The sequence below is a fragment of the Capricornis sumatraensis genome, chromosome 2, assembly GCF_032405125.1.
Source record: "Capricornis sumatraensis isolate serow.1 chromosome 2, serow.2, whole genome shotgun sequence".
NCBI lineage: Eukaryota > Metazoa > Chordata > Mammalia > Artiodactyla > Bovidae > Capricornis > Capricornis sumatraensis.
In genome coordinates this window covers 158653350-158679278 of record NC_091070.1, presented here as the reverse complement: position 1 = coordinate 158679278, position 25929 = coordinate 158653350, and the positions used below count along the sequence as shown (strand labels likewise).

Below are 25929 nucleotides of genomic sequence, written 5' to 3'. Positions count from 1 at the left end.
CTTTGCTCTCAGACAGTCAAAAAATACAGAATACCCTGAAGAATTCCATGTTTATAAATGTTCAGTTCTAGGGAATTCTCTAAAGCTCAGATCAATATAATTTTTCAAAGAATTAAATACTTTATCAGTTATAGTCCTTTAAAAAATGCCTTGTCTCCTTCTTAGGAGGAAGTCTTTTCTTCCTGAGATTCTTTAAAATTTAGCCAATGCTTTATTCCATGCATTTCATGATATCCAATAGTAACTTGCTGTCTATATTTTTCCCTCTGCAACAATTACCTGGCCAACAGCATGCATTCTGAACTAATTCAGAGACCTTAGAGAAAGCATACGGAACTGCTTTCAATGTAGTACTTCCGTTCGGTTTTGAGATGAGGAAGTTTTTGTACTTCTATTACTGGAAGTTGATTAGGGTCCTGGGTGTGAAAAAGGAATTTTGCCTTATGCCAGCTGCCATCTTGAATCTGAAAAATAAGAACAAAATGCTTTGATCTGTAATTTTCCATTAGCAGCAGACAATGTCTTTTCATAGACAGTGTAGATTTAAGGATTAGAAATAATGAATAGAAAGTACCTAGATAATGCCTGGCACAGAGTAAATGCTCAATGAATGGGTAACAGTTACTATGAGTAAATGAACATATATGCTTATTCCATTTTCTAGATGGCATTGTGTGTTCTGATTTTTCTTGAGGCTTCCTGTTTCTGTTGTCTGTGGATCACTGGACCAGATATGCCCTGCTTCTAATGTGAGTAGTAACCATTTTGTTTTCCTTTATTTGGGACTGATGATTCAGGAATGGAAACTTGTCTTGGATGAAAGGGAATGAGTGCGCTTACCCTCTCTGAACTCTAGGCAGGAAATATGCAGAATCCCTTCAGTACAAGTAAATTATAATTATGTTGAATTATGTTTTAGGTTTCTTTTTTTCCATTCCGTAGTTACTGTTTATATAGTTTCATTCCTCCTTTCTTTCTAGGCCTTTCTGTTTCCTTTTATTACTGTATGCTCTTTTTTGGAGGGTAAATTCTATTATAAAATAAAAACTATGCTCTGATTAAGTTTCAGGAAAACAAAATAGAGAAACAGTTATCTAGCTTTGTGAAGATTTTTATACAGAAGTTTATTCATTTACTCATTCACAGAATTATCATGGTATAAATTTTAGAATTTGAAGGAACTTTGGAGATTATTCAATCTATAAATTCCATTTTAAGTTAAGGCATAGAAGCTCACAGAAAATAAATTACCAAAGTCATAACCTTGAGGTAATAACTAGGCTAGAATTCTCTGTAACTTCATTAAGTCTCAAACAATATTTGTTGAAGACTAAGTATTTTTGGCACAGTTGAATAAAATGTAATCCTCCAGTTTCTTACAGTTCTTGAGAAATACAAAGATGAGTAAATTCTGGCTTCTGAGTTCTTGCAGCTTATAAATTTAGGCCGTAATATAAGGCCATATATGACATGCATCATAACGAATAGAGAGAGTGAATGCTGAGTTCCTCATTTCCAACTAGAACAGTCAGGGAAAAGCCTTGTATATTCAGAACTGAAGATAGGCCTTGAAGTATGCCTACAATTTCCACTTGGTTAGAGGGGTAGAGAACAGCATTTCAGAGAAGGGGAATGACATGAATAGGAAAAAACAAAACAGTTGGAAAGATAGAAAGTGGCTGTGAAAATAAGCCTAGCATGGGGTTTAAGTGCACAGATTTTGATAGACACCCAGGTATAGGTATTCTCACATATAGAATGTGAATTAGTGAGGATTAAGTGAGATTTCTGTTAAAAGTCCCTGGCAATATAGTGTGGACTTTGGAACTGTATACACTTAGGGTTGATTTCTTGCTCTGCTGTACCTTGAACAAGTTACTTAACCTCTGTGCCTTCAGTTTTTCTTACCTATAAAATGATACTAATAGTAACTTCTTCATAGAGCTGTTATAGTTAAATAATGTATGTAATACACAGTACCTGTCATCTAATAAGTCCCCAACAATTAGTAGTCGGAATTGTTGTTGATATTATTATAAATAGATCAGTTTGACCAGAGTTCAGGGTACGCAGTCAGTGAAAGCCCAAGCTTGAAAAATAGGTTGGGGCCTGACTATTCTAACTGCTGGTAAGTTTTGATTGTGTCTCAGAAATAGTAATGGGTCACTAAAAGTTTCTGGACAAAATTGTGAAAGTTAATTTTGTTGGTAATGCTGATTTCTTCACCTACAGAGAGTGAGCCATATATTTATAACTATTTATTTTATGATTTTTCAAATATGCAAGTGTAGTTTATCTGAAAGTGAAATGTGAAAAAGTAAAGCACTCTAGTTGGGAAAAACTAAAGCACTCAAAATATAAGACATGTTAAATCATGGGCTTCATGATACACAAGAGCAGGAAACCAAGCTCCTTAAAGAAGTTAATGATATGTAAGTGGATAACTCTATAATAGGGATCAGCAAACTCTTCTGTAAAGGGTTAGAAATAAATCTTTTAGTTTTGTGGGTCATATATACTTGACTTAACAGCCCTAGATAATAAAGAGATGAACAAGCGTGGCTGTGTTTCAGTAACATATATTTAGTAAAGTGAATGCTGGGCTAGATTTGGTCTGTGGATTGTAGTTTGCCAACATCTGCTCTACAATACAATGTTTTAAAATTATAAACTCTTCATTATTATTTAATTTTAATAGGAAAAATGGGCTATGTCAGATATTGATTTGTAGAGTCAAACTGCCATTTTGCCCATTATTTAGCATCAGGTTATGGGGACTGACAAAATATGAAATAAACCTGACTTGCCTCTATAATCTGTTTTTCATGAAGTAATGAGATGCAGAATCACAGCAGCAAAAATATACAAAAGAAAACATTTGTCTATAGGCCCTTATGCTCCATCTGCTATCATCTATAATTATTTCATATGGGGAATAAAAATTAATACATTAATAACACTCATTTTGCATATAAAACTCTATGGATGACCAATGGGTGTGGCAAAAGTTGATATAAATGAATAATTGATTATGAAAAATGTATGGTTATTATACATTAGGCACATTAAAACTTCTTCTGTAGCTTCAATTTGCAATGTCTTACTCTCATATTAATTATATAGTTTTACTCTTATGTTAATTATATATAGTCTAATCAATTTTAAGTTAGTTATATTGAATAAATCTAAACATGCCATTCCCTTACCTTGCAGTCATTTGAAAGCACTTTAGGTTCAAGTAGAGTGTTTTCTTCAAAAATCTGACCATTCCATCCCTTGAAACCAAGAGTCAATCCTGAGCCACTTGTCTGAGGACTTGTCCACACTGGAGTGTTTAGACAATGAATGGTGATGATATGGGTGGCTTCTGAGCTCAGTAAATGAAGGAAGTTCATCTGGACTTTCCCGATTCCAAACTCCAACTAATGTCGTTGAAACAATATGTGAGTTATGAGATATGGCAACTGAAAAATTTATAGTTTGGAGAAACTTGAACAAAGTCCTTAAAAGGCAGGCTTGAGAAAGCTAATTTTTAGGACATTTAAGTGCTAGTCAGTGGTGTACTGGTAATGCTGAACCACCACCCCTGCAAGGGCAATTCTGAATTTCCATGTTGTAAATACTCCTACCATGGCTGATTTTAGGCTATCAAGGTGGTGTCACTTAACATGGAATTCGCAAGAGATCTTAAAATAAATAGGCTCTCCTGAGCAGTATAAGCTGGCTTTAGCATATCACTAGGCAACTAAATATGACTAAAAAAAATGTTTGTATAATGTCATTTAAGATGCATTAATAACTTGTGGATTATTGCTTAAAATTTCTTTCATAAAAATCTGAAATTCTGTCTGTGATTTCATTTGAAGATTTATTTTTTTAGTTTTCAATGATAAGTTAAAAGTTGTGATAATTAATTGGTTGAATTATTTTAATTATGGAGCCTTTAAAGACAAAGACAAAGAATCTTAATCTTTGTGTTAGCCAACCCCTAATGCAGTTTTGGTCATACAGTGAGTCGTCAATAAGCTGTTTATTGCATGAATGAATGCATGAACAAATAATAACTAATAAAGTGGACAATGTAGGATAGTACCGGAGCAAGAAGTTTCTAGATTTGGACAAGGAAGCAGATTTTTCTGTAGCTTTAGACATCATCATCATTTTAGCATTATTCAAACAGGGGTATGGTCATAACATAAATGAGTAGAAGTGGTTCCTACTGAGGAATTTATACTAATCTCCAGTCACCAAATCAGAATATCAGTTATAAGGTAATAGAACAACAAAAAAAAAACTGTAGGGAAAGAGAAGAAAAGGAACGGTGGGCGGAGGGGAGGGGCATAAGGATGAAAACATGGGAGGATCACCATGAGGAACATTAGAGCTAAAGCAGTTCAAATTCTTTGATTCTGTAGATGAGAACTACAAACCTGTGAAATATGGAGCCTTTCTAAGCCCAGTGTCCTTACTAGCAAGTTTGGGTATAACACCAATACAGGATTGTTACAAGGATGTGAGTTGTCAAGTGTCATTTAGTTAGCACAGTGCCTGGCAAGGAGTGGGCTTTCTGGTGGGTCACAGTATCATTTCCCAGGTTTTCAGAGGAACAGAAATTAGAATCCAGGTCCCTGATTCCAAGTCTACTATTCTTTCCATTACCTGTGCAGTCTTTCTAAGGTTGAATTTATGGATGGGAGAAATGGGGGAATTAATTCAGCCAAGGAAAGAACTGGAATATGGCTCCTTCACTGATTTTATCTTCTTTGTACTCCCCTCTTCCCTTTTCTTCCATGATAACCCAAATAAAAATCCTGGGCTAAAAGCAGGGGCATGAGGGTGATTATGTGGTTAGTTTGGAAGTAAGGCGATCTTACTGCTCCTCATTAGCATTATACATATTCCACAGAAATAGAAGAGTCCTCCCCTGTTCTGCTTTGGGTAACAGTGGTGAATGCCTAATAAGATAAGTGGATGAAACACCCTGGTTAATGAGGGGGAGCGTTTCAGGAGAAAAGGACAGTCTAATTCTAAGCAGTTGGAGACACTGACAACACTGTACTTTTTAGCTGATGCCTTCTTATGGTGGAAAAAACACACAGTAGGTCCATGTATCACTTCTTTGTCCACGAAAAATTAGTTCTTGAGAAGGCCAAGGTGTTAACCAGAAAAAGAAAGAAATGCAGTTTTGGTTTCTTTGATGTATGTTATAGGTAGATCCCATGGACGGAGGAGCCTGGTAGGCTGCAGTCCATGGGGTTGCAAAGAGTCGGATACAACTGAACAATTTTACTTTCACTTTTCACTTTCATGCATTGGAGAAGGAAATGGCAACCCACTCCAGTGTTCTTGCCTGGAGAATCCCAGGGATGGGGGAGCCTGGTAGGCTGCCGTCTATGGGGTCGCACAGAGCCGGACATGACTGAAGTGACTTAGCAGCAGCAGCAGCAGCAGCAGCAAGCTTTAGGACTGAGAAACGCTTGTTACAATACCCAGTGTTATACCAAACTAACTTTTGTTCATTCTAAACATTTAGTTTATAGAATTATACATATGTTTTAAATACTACCCAGTGGATATTTCAGGGAGGTTATTTTTGTTCCCAGTCACCCAAAATAGCAAGTTTTGTGGCAGAATTCTTCTTTTAATGATGATGATGTCATTTTCAGTAAAAACCTTAGGTAACTGATTACTGAATACAAACACTGCAGCTGTTTTGGAATTTCCTAATGAATGCATGAGCATAAAAACATATGTTTTACATTTTTAAAAGGGATTTAAAAAGCATAGTCAGTAGAGTAAGCCAAACTAAGCCAGTCATAAAAACACGTAATCAAAATGTCAAGAATTAACAGGATTAGTTTTAAAAACCAAAAAGTTTCTTTCTCATATATGGTAGAGAATATCTTGCTTCCACTCATAAAATTCATAATTATTTAAAGTGGAAGATTTTTAAAATCTCACTATTTACTGATAGTGGGCAAGTACCAGTATATATGCTAAATTCAGAATTTACCTTTGTCACAGAGATAGGAGATAAACATGTCTGACCACCAGCACTGAAATTGCAGAAAACCTCAATGGCATCTGAAGGGCATCCAAGATTTGGATCAATCCAATATTTTCCTATTTATTGTGAAACAAAAATATTTAAACGACATGCTAAAATATTTCTGAACAATCCTTAAAAAGTATCATACTTTCAACATATTTTTTCACACTTTTTCCTGTTAAAAAACTTAGAAGTTTATAAAGATCATACATTTAAACCAATACATTTAGTGAAAAAATAAAAGCTGCAAGCATTATGTTAAACTGATAGTGAAAATACTATATTTTTCACATACCTATCAATTTAAGGCCATTTCATAATTTTAATAAAAAATAATTGAATGGCTATACCTGTTGCTTCATGCTATAGATAAAATGAACTCAGCAACTTAAGTGAATTGTCTACAGTTACAAAGTTAATAGAGAAGTTGAAATTAATGTAGGATATGTGTCTATTTTTGTACTATGTCATTACAGAGCTTAAAAATGAATATATATATTTTAAAAATAGAAACCTCTTCAGTCTCCCTGAGGAAAAATATACCTTTGTTTAACTGATAATTAAAAAGAATAACCATTTTTGTTCCCAGAAGAAAAGTATACAATTAAATGGTTATTTTTGTGCTTTCTTTTCAGATTTGTGAGTGGAAAAGACTGAAGTCTCTATAGCCAGTGTAAGCCTGCCAACCTTTGCATCCATTGAGTGTCCAGGAGAATCAAATGGGGCGTAAAGTTGGACTTTAGAATATATTCAAACTGAAAAGTACTGGGGTAGCATCTTAATTCTGGAATAACAGGCTTAGAATACTCAAACAGCACCTTATTCTAAATGCAAAGAGTAGGAATTTTTGAATGAGATGGTCCTGCCTTCTTGCATTAAAAAGGCAAGAAAAAATAAATAGTATTTGTTAAAGGCCATTTTCTATAATAGGTAGAAACCCCTTGTTTGTTTCATTTGTTTCCCATAGCAAAGATTTCTCTTGCTCATTCTGGGCTTCCCCTGGTCTGCCATTGTAGATTTACACACATTCTCGACCATCTCCCCTCTACTATTCTTCTAATCCTACAAAATGAAAACTTGAATTGTTACTTCCAAGAGTAGGGGACTATCTCTATTGCAGTGGTTTTCAGACTGTTGACGCTGTTAAAACAGCTGGGCCCCACTCCATTACATTTGGGATGGGGCTTGAGAACCTGCATCTAATTCTAGTTCATGGATGATATTTGGAGAATCACTGATCTGTATTGAAATATGGAAGAAAAGGGTGAAAAAGTCCTAATAGCACCTCTGTATCCCATTTCTCCCTGCTCCGATTTCCTCAGAATGTTGGACATTTTGTAGTTTGTAGAAATTACAGCTGGCTTTTTAAAAACCAGGATCTGATGCAGGCTTACAGTCTTAACTAAAGAGGTAGACATATATCTTGACTCATCATCTCCTCTCATTCAAGAAATAGTTTCCTCGACTATGTGAGCGGACATATAAGCTTTATAAAAGGTTTTCTATCAAGCAAGATCTCATTCTTATATGGGTTGGAGTGCTTTGAACTCAGGCATTGTTATTCACTGGTGAATTGGTAGGGGGCTTCATATTTTTTTAGGATATAAGCATTATACCATAATACATCTTTTGTAGGCCTAAATGCTTGAACTCAAAATTGGCTCTCTCCTGAGAACACTGCTTCCATGCAAGCCCTTTCTGCCACAGCCTCTACAGCATTGTGCCTGAGTCAGGAAGGGGTCTTTCTTGCTCCTTGTTGCCACTTTCAGACCATTATCCCTGCGTTCAGTCTGAGAACACTCCATGGTAAAATTTTTGTCATTGCACTCTATCGCCTGTCACCTGTTCCTGTTGCCATCATCAGCTTTATTTCTTTGATTTTAGCCTTTGGCTAGCTCTTTATAACCTAATTCAAGGTGATTTTACATCCATGTTGTTGATATTTGTAATATTCTGACCTCTACTCAGTTCCTCCAATTCTTTCCCACCAATTTTTTTGTACTCTTCTCCTGTTCTGCTTACTTTCATCATTAACTCCCAAGGCCATGCCCTAGTCTTTTTTTAGGTTTATTACCTACAGCTAGATCTCCTCCATGATTTCACCTCTCTTCTCATTTTGGCTCATTCCCTCTAGTGTCCTGACTCCAATCATTCTTTGATCCCATCATTTTTACTCCCAGAGTATAGACCTTTGAAAGCCTGAATGCCCACCATCTGTGGGCTTCGGATTCCAACCTTCGATCCCCTATTACACTACTCAGTTGCTGGACACACCCAGGGCAAAAGCAGCTGTAAGTGTGTGCCCATCTCTGCTGTGTTCTTCAAAATCCTTTCTACTTTGTCAGTATTTTATGTTTTTAACTTTTTAAAAATTTAGTTAGGCAAATTGAATTACCTGCTTCCTAACTGAGAGTGGAAACTCTCCAGCTCCACCATTTTCTCTTAAAACCTGACAGTTTTAACTGCTACCATGCCTCTAAACTGCTTTTGCAAAGAGCATCAAAGAACTTCCCATTACTAAATCTAGTAGCCTTTTTCAGTCTTCACCTAACTTGACATTGGCCCAGTAGATCCCTGCCTCTTCAGGCAAACATTTTCTTCACGTTCACCTACTTTTTCTCCTATCTCAGAGATAGCTTCTTAGTTTTCTTTGCTAGTTCCTTCTCAACTGCCTGATCTCTAAACATGGAAGAGTTCTAAGGCACAGTTCTTAGAACTTTAAAAAAATCTACTCTTTAGGGTAGTCCTAGAGAGTTTCAGGGCACTAGGTGCTATTTATATGCAAATTACTTTATATATTTTATCCATAACCAGGGCCTCTCTCCTGACCTCTCTCCTGAATAGACACTACCTACTTGAAATACTTCCTTGAATGTCTAACAGACATCTCAAATACATCCCAAACTGAACTCCTCATCTTGATTACAAACTTGCTTCTCTATCTGTATAGACAGCAATTCCACACTTCTAGTTCCACTCCAGTACTCTAGCCTGGAAACTCCCATGGACGGAGGAGCCTGGTAGGCTGCAGTCCATAGGGTCACACAGAGTCGGATACGACTGAAGCGACTTAGCAGTCCTTTAGTCAAAACTCTTAGCGTCATTCTTAATCATTCTGTGTCTCTCAAAATCCATATCTGAATTATCAACAAAAAAACCTGTTGGCTCTACCTTAAAGCTTATCTAAAGATTTAACCATTTCTTACCACTTTCCCACCACTAACTCTAGTCCAGAACTTCATCATCCCTTATTGGATTAATTTTGTAGCTTTCTCAATGGCTCCTTCTACCCTGTCCTCATTATATTTGCAATACATCACCAAGAGTAACATTTTCAAAATTTAAGTCAAGTCTTGTCATTCCTTTGCTCTAACTCTTCTAAAACTTTCCATCCTATTCAGAGTAAGAGCTGGAGTCTTTTGATTAGCCTATAATATCCTATATAATCTGGTTTCTTGACATCTTTCTGACTTCATTTCCTACCATTCTTCTCCTTACGCACCTCTTCCAGTCACCTTAACCTTCTTGCTAATAGGACATGCTAAACACAGGTTCAGGGTCTTTGCATTTGTTCTTTCTTCCTGGAAAGCTCTTTCCCCCAGATTCCCTGTGGCTTCTTCCCTTACCTCCTCCTGATATTGCTCAAATGTCACTTTCTCAGAGATGATTTATCTACCTACTCTATTTAAAACTTCACCCTCAACCCTACTTTCTATCACATTCCCCCTGCCCTGTTGTTTTGGGTTTTTCTACTGCACTTACAATCTCCTAGTGATGAAAGTATTTTTGGGCATAAATAATTTCCTAATACCTTGCAAGCCATACAACTTAGCTATTTCTCCTATGAAGAAGGCAGACCTTGAATTAGATTTTAGTAATTGGTATGCCCTATAATGTCTTTGTTCCTTTCAGTTCTATAGAAATATATTTTTATACCCTCAAATATAGGAAAGAGTCAAATTTGATTATGATGGGAAGCTATAACTAGAAATATTATTTGTTTTTGTGATAATCTAAGGTAGGAGACATCTATAGAAGTTAAAAATTTTATTAATATAAATAAAACAATTATTTTTGCTACACTTCTAGAATGGAAGATGCTCTTAGACAAATATATATTTATACATGTATATTTGCATGTAAACACATGTGTATAAAAAATGAAATATGAACTACTGTCCATCCTACAGAATTAAGTAACTTATTGTCAAATCAGCATATGTATCATTGTATGTTAGGACTAGAGTTTTTACCAAAAATAACTACTCATATTGATTGTATAGCTGACTATATAGACCCCATCAAAATTAAAATTAAATGACATATTGTAGCAGACAGGGTTTCCCTGTTGATCATCAGATAGTAATGGCTCCTCCAATTGCTTTAAACCTTTTGCTTGATGGCTCTATTTTTGCCATTCTGGCTAATGGATTTTGAGGTATCAATGTGAGGATGAGATGATTCCAAGCATGACAAGCCTCCATCTTTACAGACAGATTCCAAAATGAGGCATTTAAGTCCCATTTTATGTAAAAATTAATTTTAGGGAGTGTAATAGAGGGGGGAACTATGATCTCTTTCTTCATGTTGCCAACTCTGGTGGTCCTGACAGATAATATTGTCTGTTAGTTCAAAAGTTAACCTTTCCTATTTTTTATTTTTAACATGTATTCTAAGCACAGAGTATAAGTGAGTGACATAGATGGGGTAAGAAAATCTGGGGATATGTCAGATTTTGTAGTAGAAGATCTTTATAAAGCAAACCCTTAAAAAAATAATACTTTGATATCAGAAACCATATTTACCTTAAGAAGTACGTATTTGGTTCTTGATGACCTTAAAATGCCTCTGCCATGGTTTAATCAAAAATCATAAGATTTGGCATAAATACACTAGAAATCTCAAACACACTGAAATGATGAAATGAAATATCACAGTTTAAGGAAACCAATAACTTACCGTCTGATACTTTGTGTTCACAGTTAAGCAAATCTTTGCAGATCTGTGCTGGATTATCTCGTGTGCCAAGAGGATGCTTGATGCTGTGTAGTAAATTGCCAAGATAGTTCAAGGTTTTGAAGATCTCTGCACTGTGGTCAATTAAAGTTACTTCAGTATTCTGGTAGCTCTGCCAAGTCATCATGAAAATCATATTAGCAAAGAAGCATAGAGTAGTCATTACCAGTATGTAACCCAAGTGATCAACAAAGATCAAGACAGAAGAAAAGTGTACTCCTATTGTGTGCAGAGTTGAGAGTACGATGCAAAGAACAGTTTATATTTAACTATAAGTATTTGTGTTTTGTTAATCTTGATGCTAACAAGAGGTTAAATTCACACTCAAAAGTCTACTTTTCAAGCTGACCTAAAACTGAACAATTACTATCCCTACAGCATAATTAAAAAGAACCCCTATATACAATGAATAAATAGAGCTTAAGAAAAATGAATAATGATGCTAGATAGATGCCATTTTAAGAAATGGCTAACTTCATTTAACTATTTTCTTCTGTAATACCAAATTCTTATTTTGAAAATCCTTTGACAATATTTTTGTTTTAAATGTTTTCCTTAAAAATCTTATACATGTATTTCTGTTTATTAAAATTGTTTTCTTTGTCCTTAAAAATGGTTTCATTACTTTTAATCTCCTGTAAATACAGGCCTTGAGATAAAGTCACATTTTGGCCTCTGAAAAAATATTTGTTTAATTTGTAGATTGAATGTGCCAATGTAAATAAAGGCAGATATATTACCTCCATCTGTAGGGCAGTATGTGATTCAATCAAGGCTTGAATAGCAGCATTGATATCCATTTGTTTCTGTGTAAAACAAAACCATTTGCGATTAGCAATAAGATCAACACTGAGTGCTCTAAAGTAAAGGCTATAAATTCTGAAAGCACTGCTGTTAAAGCATACTAGACTTATTATCTGAATTTGTAACTCTTATGGTTAGACTGGTCTCACAAATATTGCCTAGCTATCTGAAAGGACAATATGCTGCCTTCATCCAAATTTCAAAAGTCTCCTAATTAAAACAGGACCAAAGTCCAGAGTTCGCAAATGAAAAACTATTTGTCTCTGCTGCCTGAAAACACACACAAAAGTTACTTACATGGAAGAAGAATGAAATATGATCCCCTCCATTAATAAATTGTAAAGTGAAGAATAAATAACTGTAGTAATTTTTAACAGTTACATTCTTGGAAGAAGTAGAATAAAATATTACTGTCTTGAGGTAGTCACCACATTAGTTTAATCTGATACTTCTGTGGTCTTAAAAACAATTTCTGAAGTTGGAAAATGTGTCAAGTCCCAAAAGAAATAATACAACATAAATACAATCTCCTCCAGAATTTAATAAAAGATATTTTTAGAGAAAGACCCAGAATAACCATTAGTAAAAAGTCTTTTCGTATTTTATTTTTAAAAAAGCTTGGAAACTAAGAAGCATAAGTTGGGAGAAAATTCTGTGAAATGGCATTTGTGTGAGCAAATCAAGCATCTGATTTCTTTCAGAATGATTATACTGCTGAGATATCTTTTTACTTGCAAGTCCATATAATAGAAACTCTTTTCAACATCTCCCATAACTCATGGTTGATAATTTGGAAAACTATTTAAAATGATGGGACAGTCAACAAAATATACTCATCTTTGCCTCAACATGTGGTTTTCATGTTGGAAAATATTTGCATATGTATGCCGCCAAACACATATTGAGGATAAAATGGTAAGCAAATAATACAAAACAAAACAACCTTGCCCTTGTAGAGCTAAAGTTTAGAGGTCAAAAAAGGCATCAATCAAATAATCTAAAACATAACACATTTACAAATTGGGATATGTGCTATTAAAGAAAAGTGCATGGACCTATAAGAGAAATTATGGTCTTATTTAATCAAATTTGGAGGATATAAGAGACTTGGAAGGTATAGATCTGCATAGGCTTCTATTTGAACTGAGATCTGAAGAATAAATATGAATTGTTAGGAGAATGGGTGGAGAGTTTTCTAGGCAGAGGTGCCAACACAAAGGCCTGGAGATAGAGAAGCATGGCCTACTCAAGAAGAAAGTCTTTAGCATTAAAAATTCTGTGCAAGTTAATTCTGACCATCATGTTTGTGAGAACTGGCAGATTTTGGACATGGGTCACAAAAAAAATATTGGCACTAAATATAGGCAATTGACTTAAGTAGGATGGGCTTCCCTGGTGGCTCAGAGGTTAAAAGTGTCTGCCTGCAATGTGGGAGACCTGAGTTCGATCCTTGGGTCGGGAAGGTCCCCTGGAGAAGGAAATGGCAACCCACTCTAGTATTCTTGCCTGGAGAATCCCATGGACAGAGGAGTGTGGTGGGCTACAGTTCACAGGGTCGCAAAGAGTCAGACATGACTTAAGTAGGAAACAACAGCCATCTTTATTTGTCATTAGAGCTTTGATCATAGAAAAACTAGCAATGAGCAGTTCTCAGGTTCTTCTGACTCAGGACCCTGCTGTACTTTTAAATAAATAAATGTAAAGGGCTTTAAAGAACTTTTATTTATGTGAATTATAGCTTTTGATATTTACCATAGTATCAATTAAAATATAAAATTTAAAAATGTGTTAATTACTTTAAATAAACCTATTACATGTTAATATAAATATTTTTAATAAAAAATTAACTTTTGAAAACTAAAAAATTTGTAAGAAGAATAGCACTGTTTTATACTTATGCATTCTCTTTAATGTCTGAATTAATAGGAAATAGCTAGATTCTCATATTTGCTTCTATTTTCAATCTGTTAAAATGTTATTTTAGCTGAACTATATGAAGAACTATATGAACTATATGAAGAAAATCCGGCCTAAAAGAAGATCTGCAGTTGGCAAGAAAATATTTTAGTAGCCTTTTCAAATAATTGTGGATATTCTTCTTTGATATATACTGCAACTAGACAAGTGGGAGTTAATTAAGTGTTAGTTGAAAACTTATCTATAAATTTTATACTTATATTAAAATATATTAATCTATTAAACTTAAAAGATGGATTCTAAAAAAAAATCATTTACCTACTTTGTTAAAAATCATGATTTAAAAAAATTCATGATTCAATTACTTGGAAAATGGTTAATGAGATAATGCAGTCCTTCCAAATACATGTTTTATTATGTTGTATCAAAGGATTACATTCATTAACATCACCACCAATCCCATCATAAAAACATAACTATTGGGAAGTTTTCAAACTTGTAATACATACAAGCTTTCAATTGTTACTGTTGCTTGAAAGCTTGAAATTTATTATTGGTATCAAGTTGTCAGTTGTTCTCCTTAAAATGACAGGCTCACTTAATTCATTTTCAAGAAAATATCTGCCAAATCCTCATGTTTAAACAACTGTCATTCTGACAATTAAAAATGGTGTTCCATGAAAAAAGCAGCTAGTTCAGCTTGCAACTGAATTCCACAAGCACTTTTGAGTCAACCATTGTACTTCAGTGCAGCAGAACTGATCTATATGCTCTTCCACTTTATCACACGGAATATTTAAAAAATGTGTGCTGAAGATCAGAGTCTTAGGGGGCAGGAAAAATGGTGGACTAATGACCTCCAGAATTCTCTCTTCTATAAAAGCAATGAGAAAACTGGAAAAAAGAATGTCAGAATGAAGTATTTCAGAATTACAGAAATTAACAAAATGCTTGCTGTAAATCCGGGGAGCATTCACTTCAGAAAAATAGTTGAATTTTAGGAAGGGCAGCGAGATCTGTAAAGCTTTAATTTGCCCTATTCCCATGCCTCTCTTTCCAACTATGTGGTAGTTTTGAAAACCAACAGCCTGCAATTGCAGTGAAAACAAGAAGCCTGGAAACCACAGGAGGGAGTAGAATGGGGCTGAGAGTTGCTTCAAAGCCTCCTTTCCAGTGAAATGTTGTTATTTGACCTGTCTGGTGGTTCCCTTAAAGCCACCACTTGCAAGGCTGTCTTTATTTTACCTGACTCAGAGCTCACTCAGTGAAGAAAGTCTTTCCTAAGGAACATTAAAAAAATTTTAGATGGAATTGTTTAACTTTGTGGCTGCTAGAAACATTAGAAGACAGTTGGGGCAAACAGGCAAAAATCAGGGAATGAGACGTCCTTAGAAATTCTGAAATGCTCTGGTGTGACATATTCCTGGAAATGCATAGGGCTGGGCACATGATCAGAAAAACACAAGAAGGTCCTAAGCTCTCTCCTCTGGCTCATCTTCAGGCTCTGTGAAAATAGGAATTTGTCAGTTGCCTGGCTGAGAACTGAAGGGATGCTCTAACATGCTCACAGAGACCCTTGGCAAAAACTGGGAAACATTAGTTCTGGCATTTAAGGAAACCTCTCCTCAACCCTTAGTTGACCACTAAACTAACTGAGTAGAGACTTTAGTGTTCCCATATGTCAAAGAACACAGACTTTATTAGGAAAAGTCACTAAATAATAAAAACAACAAATAACAACACTAAACACTAAGGTTGGGGTGAATAATTTGACTTTCAGAAATGCCACTCTATATTATTTAAAATGTCCAGTTTTCAAGAAAAAGTGACAAGCCATGCTAAGTAACATTAAAGTGTGACTCTTATACATGGGAAAAAAATCAAGCAATCAATGGAAATTGTCCCTGTGGAAGCCTACATGTTGAATGTAGTAGACAAAACTTTGATTAGCTATTTTAGATATATTCAAAGAACTAAAGGAAATCATGTCTACAGAACTAAAGCATGAAAAAATGTCTTACCAAATAAAAAATGTAAGGAGATAGAAATTTTAGAAAAGAACCAAGTATAAGTTTTGCAGTTGAACGTTAACAGTAACTGAAATGAAAATTTACTTGAGAGGTTCAACTGTAGATTTCAGTAGACAACAAAGAATCAGTGAGCTTGAAAACAGTTTATTGAGATTATCCAGTCAGAGGAGTAAAAAGAAAAATTAATGCAGAAAATAAATAGACTCACAGAACTACAGAAACCATAAAACATACCAATGTATGCATGATGGGAGTCTCAGAAAAAAGGGGGCAGAAAGAATATTTCAAGAAATAATTGCTGAAAATTTCCCAAATTTGATGAAAAATATTAATCTCTGCATCCAAGAAGCTCATTGAATTCCCCTGCTGCTACTACTGCTAAGTCGCTTCAGTCGTGTTCGACTCTGTGCGACACCATAGACGGCAGCCCACCAGGCTCCCCCGTCCCTGGGATTCTCCAGGCAAGAACACTGGAGTGGGTTGCCATTTCCTTCTCCAATGCATGAAAGTGAAAGTGAAGTTGCTCAGTCGTGTCCGACTCTTCGAGACCCCATGGTCTGCAGCCTACCAGGATCCTCCATCCATGGGATTTTCCAGGCAAGAGTACTGGAGTGGGGTGCCATTGCCTTCTCCGTGAATTCCCCTAGATACCTCATAATCAAACTGTTGAAAGCTAAAAATAGAGAATCTTGATTGCAGAGAGAAGGACTCATCATATCCAAGGGATGGGATTTTTCATCAAAAACCATAAAGGTGAGAAAGCAGTAGGATGACATATTTGGAGTGCTGAAAGAAAAAGACTGTCAACCAAGAATTCTATATCCAGTAAAACTATCCTTCAAGAAGAAGGAAAAATAAAGACATGCCTATTTAAATGAAAGCTGAGGTAATTTATCACTAGCAAACCCTTCCTAGAAAAACAATAAAGGGAGTCCTTTGGACAGAGATAAAGGATACAAGACAGAAGTTTGAATCCACATGAAGAAATAAATATCACTGGTAAAGATAACTATGCTAGTAAGTATAAAAGAGAGTATATATCCCAAACAATTTTGAAGAAGGACAAGAAAGTCGGAGGTTTCATACTTTAATTTCAAAACTTACTACAAAGTTAACAATAATCAAAACAGTGTGGTACGGGCATACAGATGGACACATAGATCAATGAAACAGAGTGCAGGAATAAATCCTTACACATATGGTTAAATAGTTTTTGAGAAAGTTGTGAAGGCCATTCCCTATGAAGACCAGTCTGTCAACAAATAGTGCTGGAAAAACTTGATATCCACATGAAACCCAATGAAGTTAGACTCTTACTTATAAACAAAAATTTACTCAAAATGGGTCAGATAATTAAAGGTAAGAGCTAAAACTCTAAAACTCTTAGAAGAAAATATATGGGAAATGCTTCATGATATTGGATTTGGCACTGATTTCTTGTAGATAAAACCAAAGCTAAGGTTCCAGTGGTCATGTATGGATGTAAGAATTGGTCTGTGAAGAAAGCTGAGCACCAAAGAATTGATGCTTTTGAACTGTGGTGTTGGATAAGACTCTTGAGAGTCCCTTGGACTGCAAGGAGATCCAACCAGTCCATTCTGAAGGAGATGAGCCCTGGAATTTCTTTGGAAGGAATGATGCTGAAGCTGAAACTCCAATACTTTGGCCACCTCATGCAAAAAGTTGACTCATTGGAAAAGACTCTGATGCTGGGAGGGATTGGGAGCAGGAGGAGAAGGGGACGACAGAGGATGAGATGGCTGGATGGCATCACTGACTCAATGGACGTGAGTCTGAGTGAACTCCAGAAGTTGGTGATGGACAGGGAGGCCTGGCGTGCTGCAATTCATGGGGTCGCAAAGAGTCGGACACGACTGAGCGACTGAACTGAACTGAACTGAAGGTAATGACACAGTATACAGCACACATATTTTTTCATTTAATACTGTTACTGATTCCTCAAAGTTACATATTCTTATCCACATTGTTCTCAGAGCAAAACTCTCTCACGAGTCCTAATTCATTTTGGCTGTATAGGAACACAAATATTTTCCAAGAGAGAGAGGGAAATGGTGACCACAAATCTGGCACTTTAACGTAAACATTTTCACTAAACACATTTAATTTACCAATGATGTATAATCTTTCTACAACTTGTTCTTTATTAGGAAGGCACCTATGATATATCAAAGTCATTATAAAGTGACAAGGCAACTGATCAGGGTTTTTCTAACCTATGCAGTGTGATGATTGAGGAGGAAAGGAAGAACAGAGAAGCGGAGAGTAGAGATTTTTTTTAAAAAGACATTTGCACTGATGTTCATGCCAGGGAAGGTTTCAATCCCCATCAGACAGAAAGGGGGAATAATTTTTTTAAAAAAATCTTAGAGAAATAGATCTCTTGTTTCCAAGGAGACAATCTTCCTGTGGCACTTTGCTTGAAAGTTTTTCCTTGTCCTGAAGAAAAGCTGAGGGAAATGAAGAGTTCCTGACCTGCCGGGAGTGGATTGCACTCCCAGTGATCCACCAGCCTGAAATTTCAAAGATCCAAAGCAGAGAAGCATGTAAGTAAGACTTGGAAGGCATGGGACTGGCCATTTGTCTGAACTGTGTAGCCATTAGTGAATCTTGGTTAGGCAGGAAATCAGACCAAAGACTGCTGCATTTGACCAGAATTCTGTAGAAATGGGGCATGGGTGAGGTTGAAGATAGGAAACCTCTTGTAAGAAGTGGGAAAGCAAAAATCTTACCAAGTAGGACAGTGGATACAACATACAACAGAAATCAATCTGAAACACTGAGGCCAGGAGATGATAGCTGATAATGAAGCAACAGAAGTATCGCCTCAAAGATCGGATTAGCAAGTTTATAATAAATAACAAGCAAATACTGATACATGAGAAGTCCAAGGGCTTCCACAGCCACCAGCAGCTGAGAAGGATTCATGCAAATCTTAAAAACATGGAGAACTCTGGTTGACTAAAAATAACATTTGAAGAAGGAGAGCTAGCATTCTGAAACAGGAAGAAATGGAGGGAGTTCTTTGTGAGTACTAATTATGTCAGACATTGTGCTGAGCGCTTTACTTATTTAAAACTCAAATCCATCCAAAAAAGTAGGAGATATCATCCTATTTTATAGACAAAAAGTCTGAAGCCCAGATTTAAAGTTCTATTAGAGTTGTGAAGACCCTATATCAGATTAACAAAAAGAACAGAGGTAGGCAAAAGGGATACCTTTAACAGAGAGTTAATAGAAGAAGCTTAAAAAAAAAATTATACTAAGGTAAAATGAACAAAATCAAGAAGACTTACTCTTGGGCCAGGTGCTCCAGGTGGACCCTATAATACAAAAAAAAAAAAAAAATTTAAGTACTTAGTAGATATCTCAAACCAAGCAGGTGCATAAGCATCAATGGTAAACAGATATAAATGTGAATAAACTCACTGGAGGCCCTGGTTGACCTCTTGGTCCTTGGGGACCCTAGGAGAAATGGAGACAAAGCACAGTATGTATACATTATAGTTTTGATTTGGTATAAACAAAACTATTAAGATTCAACTGATATCATTGCCTTTTTGTACAAGGCAAGTGATAAGATTCAAAGTTATTTTAGTATTTTGAGGTTGTATGTTCTTGAATTCAGCTATCACCCACATTCATGAACAAGCTGTATATATAATCTCATATTTTGTTGATATCACTAGAAACCAAATTTATTAATTTTAAGCTGAAAAATGTAAAATTTAAAAATGTTAATTATAAGTATGTTTTCCCTGTTATTTCTATCTACCATTCACCTAATGGTAAAAAAAAGGAAACTTCAATGTTCTTGTGAAAAAGTGAAAGTGTTAGTTGCTCAGTCATGTCTGACTCTTTGCGACCCCATGGACTGTAGCCCACCAGGCTCATCTGTCAATGGAATTCTCCAGATAAGAATACTGGAGTGGGTAGTCATTCCCTTCTGCAGGGGATCTCCCCAACCCAGGAATTGAACCTGGGTCTCCTGCATTGTAGGCAGATTCTTTACTGTCTGAGCCACCAGGGAAGTCCAGTATCCTTAAACATCTTTTCCTTCAACATCTAACTATAATTTGGTTACCCATTACTCTTGATCTGACCTCCAAATCTTTCCCAAATACTACTGCTCCATCCTTATAGTAAATGTCTTAGTTTAGTGCTGATCACACTATGGACTATGTTTGTGTCCCCTCCGACATTCATATACTGAAGCCCTAGTCTCCAGGATAGGGGTCTTTTGGAGCTAATTAAATCATGTGGAGCCTCTATGAATTGCAGTGCCCTTATAAAGAGAGAAAATGGAGAGATGATCTTTCTCTACATGTGAGGTTGTAGTAAGAAGGCAGCTATCTGCAAACCAGGTGGAGAACCCTCACTAGACACTGAATCTGTTAGCACCTTGATCTTGGATTTCCCAGTCTCCAGAACAATGAAAAATAATGTTTGTTGTTTAAGCCATCTAGTCCATGGCAATTAGTTATAGAAGCCCTAGCTAAAATCATGTGACTAGTTTGACTTACTGACTTTTTCCTTTCTACTATGCTAACTACATTCTATTTATAAAATAGAAATCTAAATATATCATTGTTTAATTAAAATTATCCCATGGCTTTTTGCTGCTTAGTGAATAAAGTATAAATTTCTTATCAGTTAAATACAAAAGTATATATTCTTAGTCAATGTGCACCCCTGCCTTTTCAAAAACTTATTTTTTCTGGAACTTATTTCCACTTACTCTCCTCAACACATCCTAAACTCCATATATAACCAACTACTTGTGGATCTCTGAATCACCCAAGTTCTATCACACATTCTTTTGCATGTACTATTTTCTTGATCAGGAATGCTCCTCCTTCCCTTTTCTATTTAATCCCCATTATTCTTCCAATACTTGTTTAAAACTCTCTACCCACCTTGACACTTTCCTCCTCTTCAACTAACCACTTATGCATTCCTGTGGACCTCTAAAAGTGTCTTCAGTTCAGTTCAGTCACTCAGTTGTGTCCGACTCTTTGCAACCTCGTGAACCACAGCATGCCAGGCCTCCCTGTCAATCACCAACTCCTGGAGTTTACCCAAACTCATGTCCATTGAGTTGGTAATGCCATCCAACCATCTTATCCTCTGTTGTCCCCTTCTCCTCCTGCCCTCAATCCTTCCCTCAATCAGGGTCTTTTCAAATGAGTCAGCTCTTCGCATCAGGTGGCCACAAAGATTGGAGTTTCAGTTTCAACATTAGTCCTTCCAACGGACACCCAGGACTGATTTCTTTTAGGATGGGCTGGTCGGATCTCCAAGGGACTCTCAAGAGTCTTCTCCAACATCACAATTCAAAAGCATCAATTCTTCTGTGCTCAGTTTTCTTTACAGTCCAACTCTCACATCCATACATGACTACTGGAAAAACCATAGCCTTGACTAGATGGACTTTTGTTGGCAAAGTAATGTCTCTGCTTTTAATATGCTGTCTAGGTTGGTCATAACTTTCCTTCCAAGGAGTAAATATCTTTTAATTTCATGGCTGTAATCACCATCTGCAGTGATTTTAAAAGTGTCTTAGTCACTCTTTAATTTTCTAGAACAGGAACAGTGCCTGATACACAGTAGATGTTCAAATATTGTTAATGAATGATGTTAAAATTAACTAGTATTAGTTTAGAAATTAAAAATAGTTAAACATTTAAGTATTCTATTTTCTAAACTAATATAGTTTGGTATATAGTAAAATATGAAAAGTTATGCTGACTTTTTCCAAAATGAACAATAGTAATCACTGTTAAGAATGCTCAAAATTTAACTTACTCGACGGTCAACTGAACATTAAAACTACATTGATTCAAATTCAGATTATGGTTAAAAGGTGACAAAGCAAAATTTATCCTCAACTGAGTTTTGGATAATCCTGATGCTAAGCTTGATTAAGTATCTTTTATGCCAAAGCTGCTGATTCTAAATATACTGTGATAAGAACAACAACACATAGTAACTTAAAAAGGATAGAGTACTCCAACACCATGTCCGTTGGACGTTTCTTAGTTTGCATGGTTTATGGTTATAACTTAAAGCAGAAAATGCATAAAACTTTTGCCCCAGAAGCTGCATGATAAGTTAGAGAAATTTCGTGTTGGACATATCCTTTTAAATATACAAAGGCTCAGAGTGAAACTGGCTGTGTAAGTTTCTCCATTTTGGATCAACATCGTAAAAATAAACTTTTTACCCTATGTAGCATATTTTTAGGAAAATTGCACTGAAGGTTTAGTACAAAATATCTATCTTATCTTTGAAAAAGCTTTTTGTCATAGAAAGAAGAAACTATTTTTACTGAGCTTGTTATCCAGAACAAGTTAGATCACCACAAATATGACAAAATGAAATAAATTCAAACTAAACAAGACAGGGCAGGACAACCCCAATGAAATAAGTGCATAGAATAAAGCCAAGTAAAACAAATTATTATTCCAACAATAAAATATTTATTAGTTTTTTTCATTCTTTTACCTAACCCACTACTAAGGAAAAGTGACTCACTTTCTCTAGATATTATATAAACAAGCATGTAAAGGTTATCATACAGTTTATAATAAAACTATAATTGTCTATGTTAATTTCCTATAAGAGAAACCAAATTAATGTGAATAATTATGGACGTTATTTGGCTATAGTGAAAGCACTACCTTTGCAAATAAATTTGCTCTCCATTTAATCCCACAAGCTGGAATCAAGATTGCCAGGAGAAATATCAATAACCTCAGATATGCAGATGACACCACCTTATGGCAGAAAGTGAGGAAGAACTAAAGAGCCTCTTGATGAAAGTGAAAGAGGAGAGTGAAAAAGTTGGCTTAAAGCTACACATTCAGAAAACTAAGGTCAGGGCATCCAGTCCCATCACTTCATGGTAAATAAATGGGGAAACAGTGGACATAGTGGCTGACTTTATTTTCCTGGGCTTCAAAATCACTGCAGATGGTGATTGCAGCCATGAAATTAAAAGATGCTTGCTCCCTGTAAGAAAAGGTATGAAAAAATCTAGACAACATATTAAAAAATAGACATTACTTTGCCAACAAAGGTCTGTACAGTCAAAGCTATGATTTTCCCAGTTGTCACGTATGGATGTGAGATTGGACCATAAAGAAGGCTGAGTGCTGAAGAACTGATGCTTTTGAACTGTGGTGTTGGAGAAGATTCTTGAAAGTCCCATGGACTGTAAGGAGATCAAACCAGCCAATCCTGAAGGAAATCAATCCTGAATATTCATTGGAAGGACTGAGGCTGAACTGAAGCTTCAATACTTTGGCCACTTAATGTGAAGAGCCGACTTATTAGAAAAGACCCCGGGCCTGGGAAAGATTGAAGGCAGGAGGAGAAGGGGAAAACAGATGAAGAGATAGTTGGATGGCATCACCGACCCAATGGACATGAGTTTGAGCAAGCCCTGGGAGTTGGTGATGGACGGGAAAGCCTGGCATGCTGCAGTCCACGGGGTCACAGAGTTGGCCACCACTGTGCAACTGAAGGTCAACAATGTTCAAATTCTTAATTTTTTAATATTTACGACATATTTCCCACTGACTTATTTTTTCCTTATAATGCTTCAAACATCCTCTTGTCTTTCAAACTGGGGGTAAGAAAATTCTGCTAATCAAGAATTGTGAAACATTTCGACGTAATATTTGAAAAAGTGTTAATGAAACTTGCCGGGAGCCAGCGTGAGGAATTCCACCTGTGACAAGGTCATGTGGCAAGGCTGATGGCAAGGCTAATCAGACCTCAGGTTTTCCCCCTGGAATTTCCTGAGCATCCACCCCCCCGCCAAAAATAAGAATCTGCCTGCTTTTCCACTCTTCTGACATTCTCTGGAAAAAGTCAATTCAGGGCTTTTGTCTTCTGCATTTGAAAGGGTGTTTCAATCCAAAAACCCCTCTGATGGCTTTTTAGCCTGCCTGCAGGACTCCTACAGCTTCGTATGTGATTGTTTGAGGCCTCCTGACCACAGGAGGCACAGGAAGCTTAAAACATCCTAGGAATGTAGGGGCTTCCAAGGAGTCAAAATCATTAGGACTGATTAAAAGTTCATTTGTTGAGCCAATACTTGCTGCCAAATTTTCATATCCTTTATTTTTAGATATAGTTGGTATATAGAAAAACAAGTAGTAGACCTGGTATTAGCAACATTAGATCTTTGAGTTAAGTACCTTCTTTGTTATAACCCACTGCACCTTTGTTCTATAGAGATGTAACTTTAATGCTTTAAGGAGATGCAGATTAAAGAAAAACACTTCAGGGGAAATGAAATTAACATTCATTAAGGAAGAGAGCCAAAAAGTGTTAACAAGCCTCTTGGCCAGAAGATAATGTAAATCACCTGAGACCTTTTGTATACAAAAAGATATACAGAAAGAGTCTGGGCTGCGAACGCTACATAATTTTGTATTACCCATTGATCTCTATGTATAATCAAAAGTATAAAAGGCCTTGAAGGACAATAGAAGGAGAGCCAGTCGCTGGACTGGTTTCCCCCGTGTCTCCTCTTTACTCTAATTTCAGGCTGAATTCCCATCTGGGACGTGGAGGCTCACTATGTCTACTTAGTTGTCCGGCTTTTAAGATCCGTAAGAGAGAGAGCCCAAGGCGGGGCACTCTCCGATATTCAAACGGGCGCCGGCAGCCTAACGTAGATGGTGCAAGCTCCTTGTCTGGAACTTTATTGGTTTTCCACGTAACCCAAGTTAATCAGCCTCTTCTCTCCACTTAATTTTCTTACTATACTATTTCTTCCTAATCTAATCTTATATTAATAAATAAATAAGTTTTCCTCGCCGACTCCATCCACCCTTCGAATTCCCTGGATCCACCGGGGCTGGACCCCGGCAGAAACTCTCCTACATTTTACTAATTTTCATTAAACAATACAATATGAAAATGAAGCAGCTAATCTAAAAATTCATGCTGGATGCTTTTCATTTTTTTCCGCTTCTGTGGCTTTAAGTCAAATGTTTCAGATTCGGATGACTAACACTAGTATATTATTTCTAGTATGAGTTAAACTTTTAAAATAATTTATCCCAATATTTCCAGCAATCTTCTTTGCATTATTTACTTATCAAATTTTACTCAATCATGTTCTAAATGTGGTTGAGGCTCTCATGAAAATCAAGAGATTTTTGTAAGCTTTCAAGATTAATTTGCTATTAACATGATAGTTCTGAAGCAGAGGGAGAGGGGGGAATTGTAGCGCTACCGACTAGGGAGTTTTCTCAGGATGTCATCAAACTCTGACTCAGTTTAGCATGTATTTATGAATCCAGGGACTTATTTTAAAATAGTCCACGGGGAAAGAGACATAAGACAAATATAGAATAGAAAAGTAAGTCTTTCATGTAAAGGAATACAGAAATAGTTCTCTTAGTGGTGAAGGACTTATTTGGGATCATTACTATAGTTAACAGTGTTAAACTGTAGAAGATATAAAGCTTCCTAACTAGGAAATTCAAATTCACACTAACAGGTATACTTTTCATATGTTGTGTAATGAGCTCCCCACCTCTTTTTTCAGGCACTGAATCATGATTTGGTCTTGGTACAAGACTTGGTAAGAACAGCATAGCTTTATAAATTCTTATGCCAGCTTAACTAAAAATAAGATTTATAAAACCAATAGACTGTTGTGATTCTGATCTTTGTACAAAGAGTGTCATATTTGTCCCAATAAAATAGGTCTTGGTTAATGAAATTCTTTCCCCAAATGCTCCACGTACTAGTATTATTTCTGGCTGACCCCCTCAATGGTATTACATTCTGAAACACAGTAGCTCATTAGGAATCTTTAGAAAGTCAATTATTTAAACCATTCCCTTTAAGAAAACAAACCTATAGCATATACTGAAAAAGTCCTAAGGAGAGTATAAGAAATGTAACTAAGCTTTTCCATAGGATGAAAGCAGAAAAGGGTTTAAGTAAAGGTTTTATGTATTAAGTTAATTGCAGATGGTCTCTAGGAATTAAAAGATTATTTCTATAAAGCTCCTTAAATCATAATGGAATCAAAGGAAAAGAGGTGATGAAAAGATATTTAATACCAGTTTA

At 36.0% G+C, this 25929-nt stretch overlaps 1 protein-coding gene across 1 annotated transcript in view; it reads right to left on the bottom strand.

The window, feature by feature from the left end:
* Nucleotides 1-317: 317 nt before the first annotated feature.
* The window catches only part of COL24A1 (collagen type XXIV alpha 1 chain), a 378135-nt gene continuing 352523 nt past the window's right edge, over nucleotides 318-25929 (bottom strand). Inside the window, exons 53-59 of the mRNA XM_068961180.1 lie at nucleotides 19264-19299; nucleotides 19131-19157; nucleotides 11806-11871; nucleotides 11009-11177; nucleotides 6014-6123; nucleotides 3207-3422; nucleotides 318-464 (exon numbers count right to left, since the gene is read on the bottom strand). Of these exons, the coding sequence (XP_068817281.1) occupies nucleotides 318-464; nucleotides 3207-3422; nucleotides 6014-6123; nucleotides 11009-11177; nucleotides 11806-11871; nucleotides 19131-19157; nucleotides 19264-19299 (771 nt within the window). The remainder of the gene's footprint in view (nucleotides 465-3206; nucleotides 3423-6013; nucleotides 6124-11008; nucleotides 11178-11805; nucleotides 11872-19130; nucleotides 19158-19263; nucleotides 19300-25929) is intronic.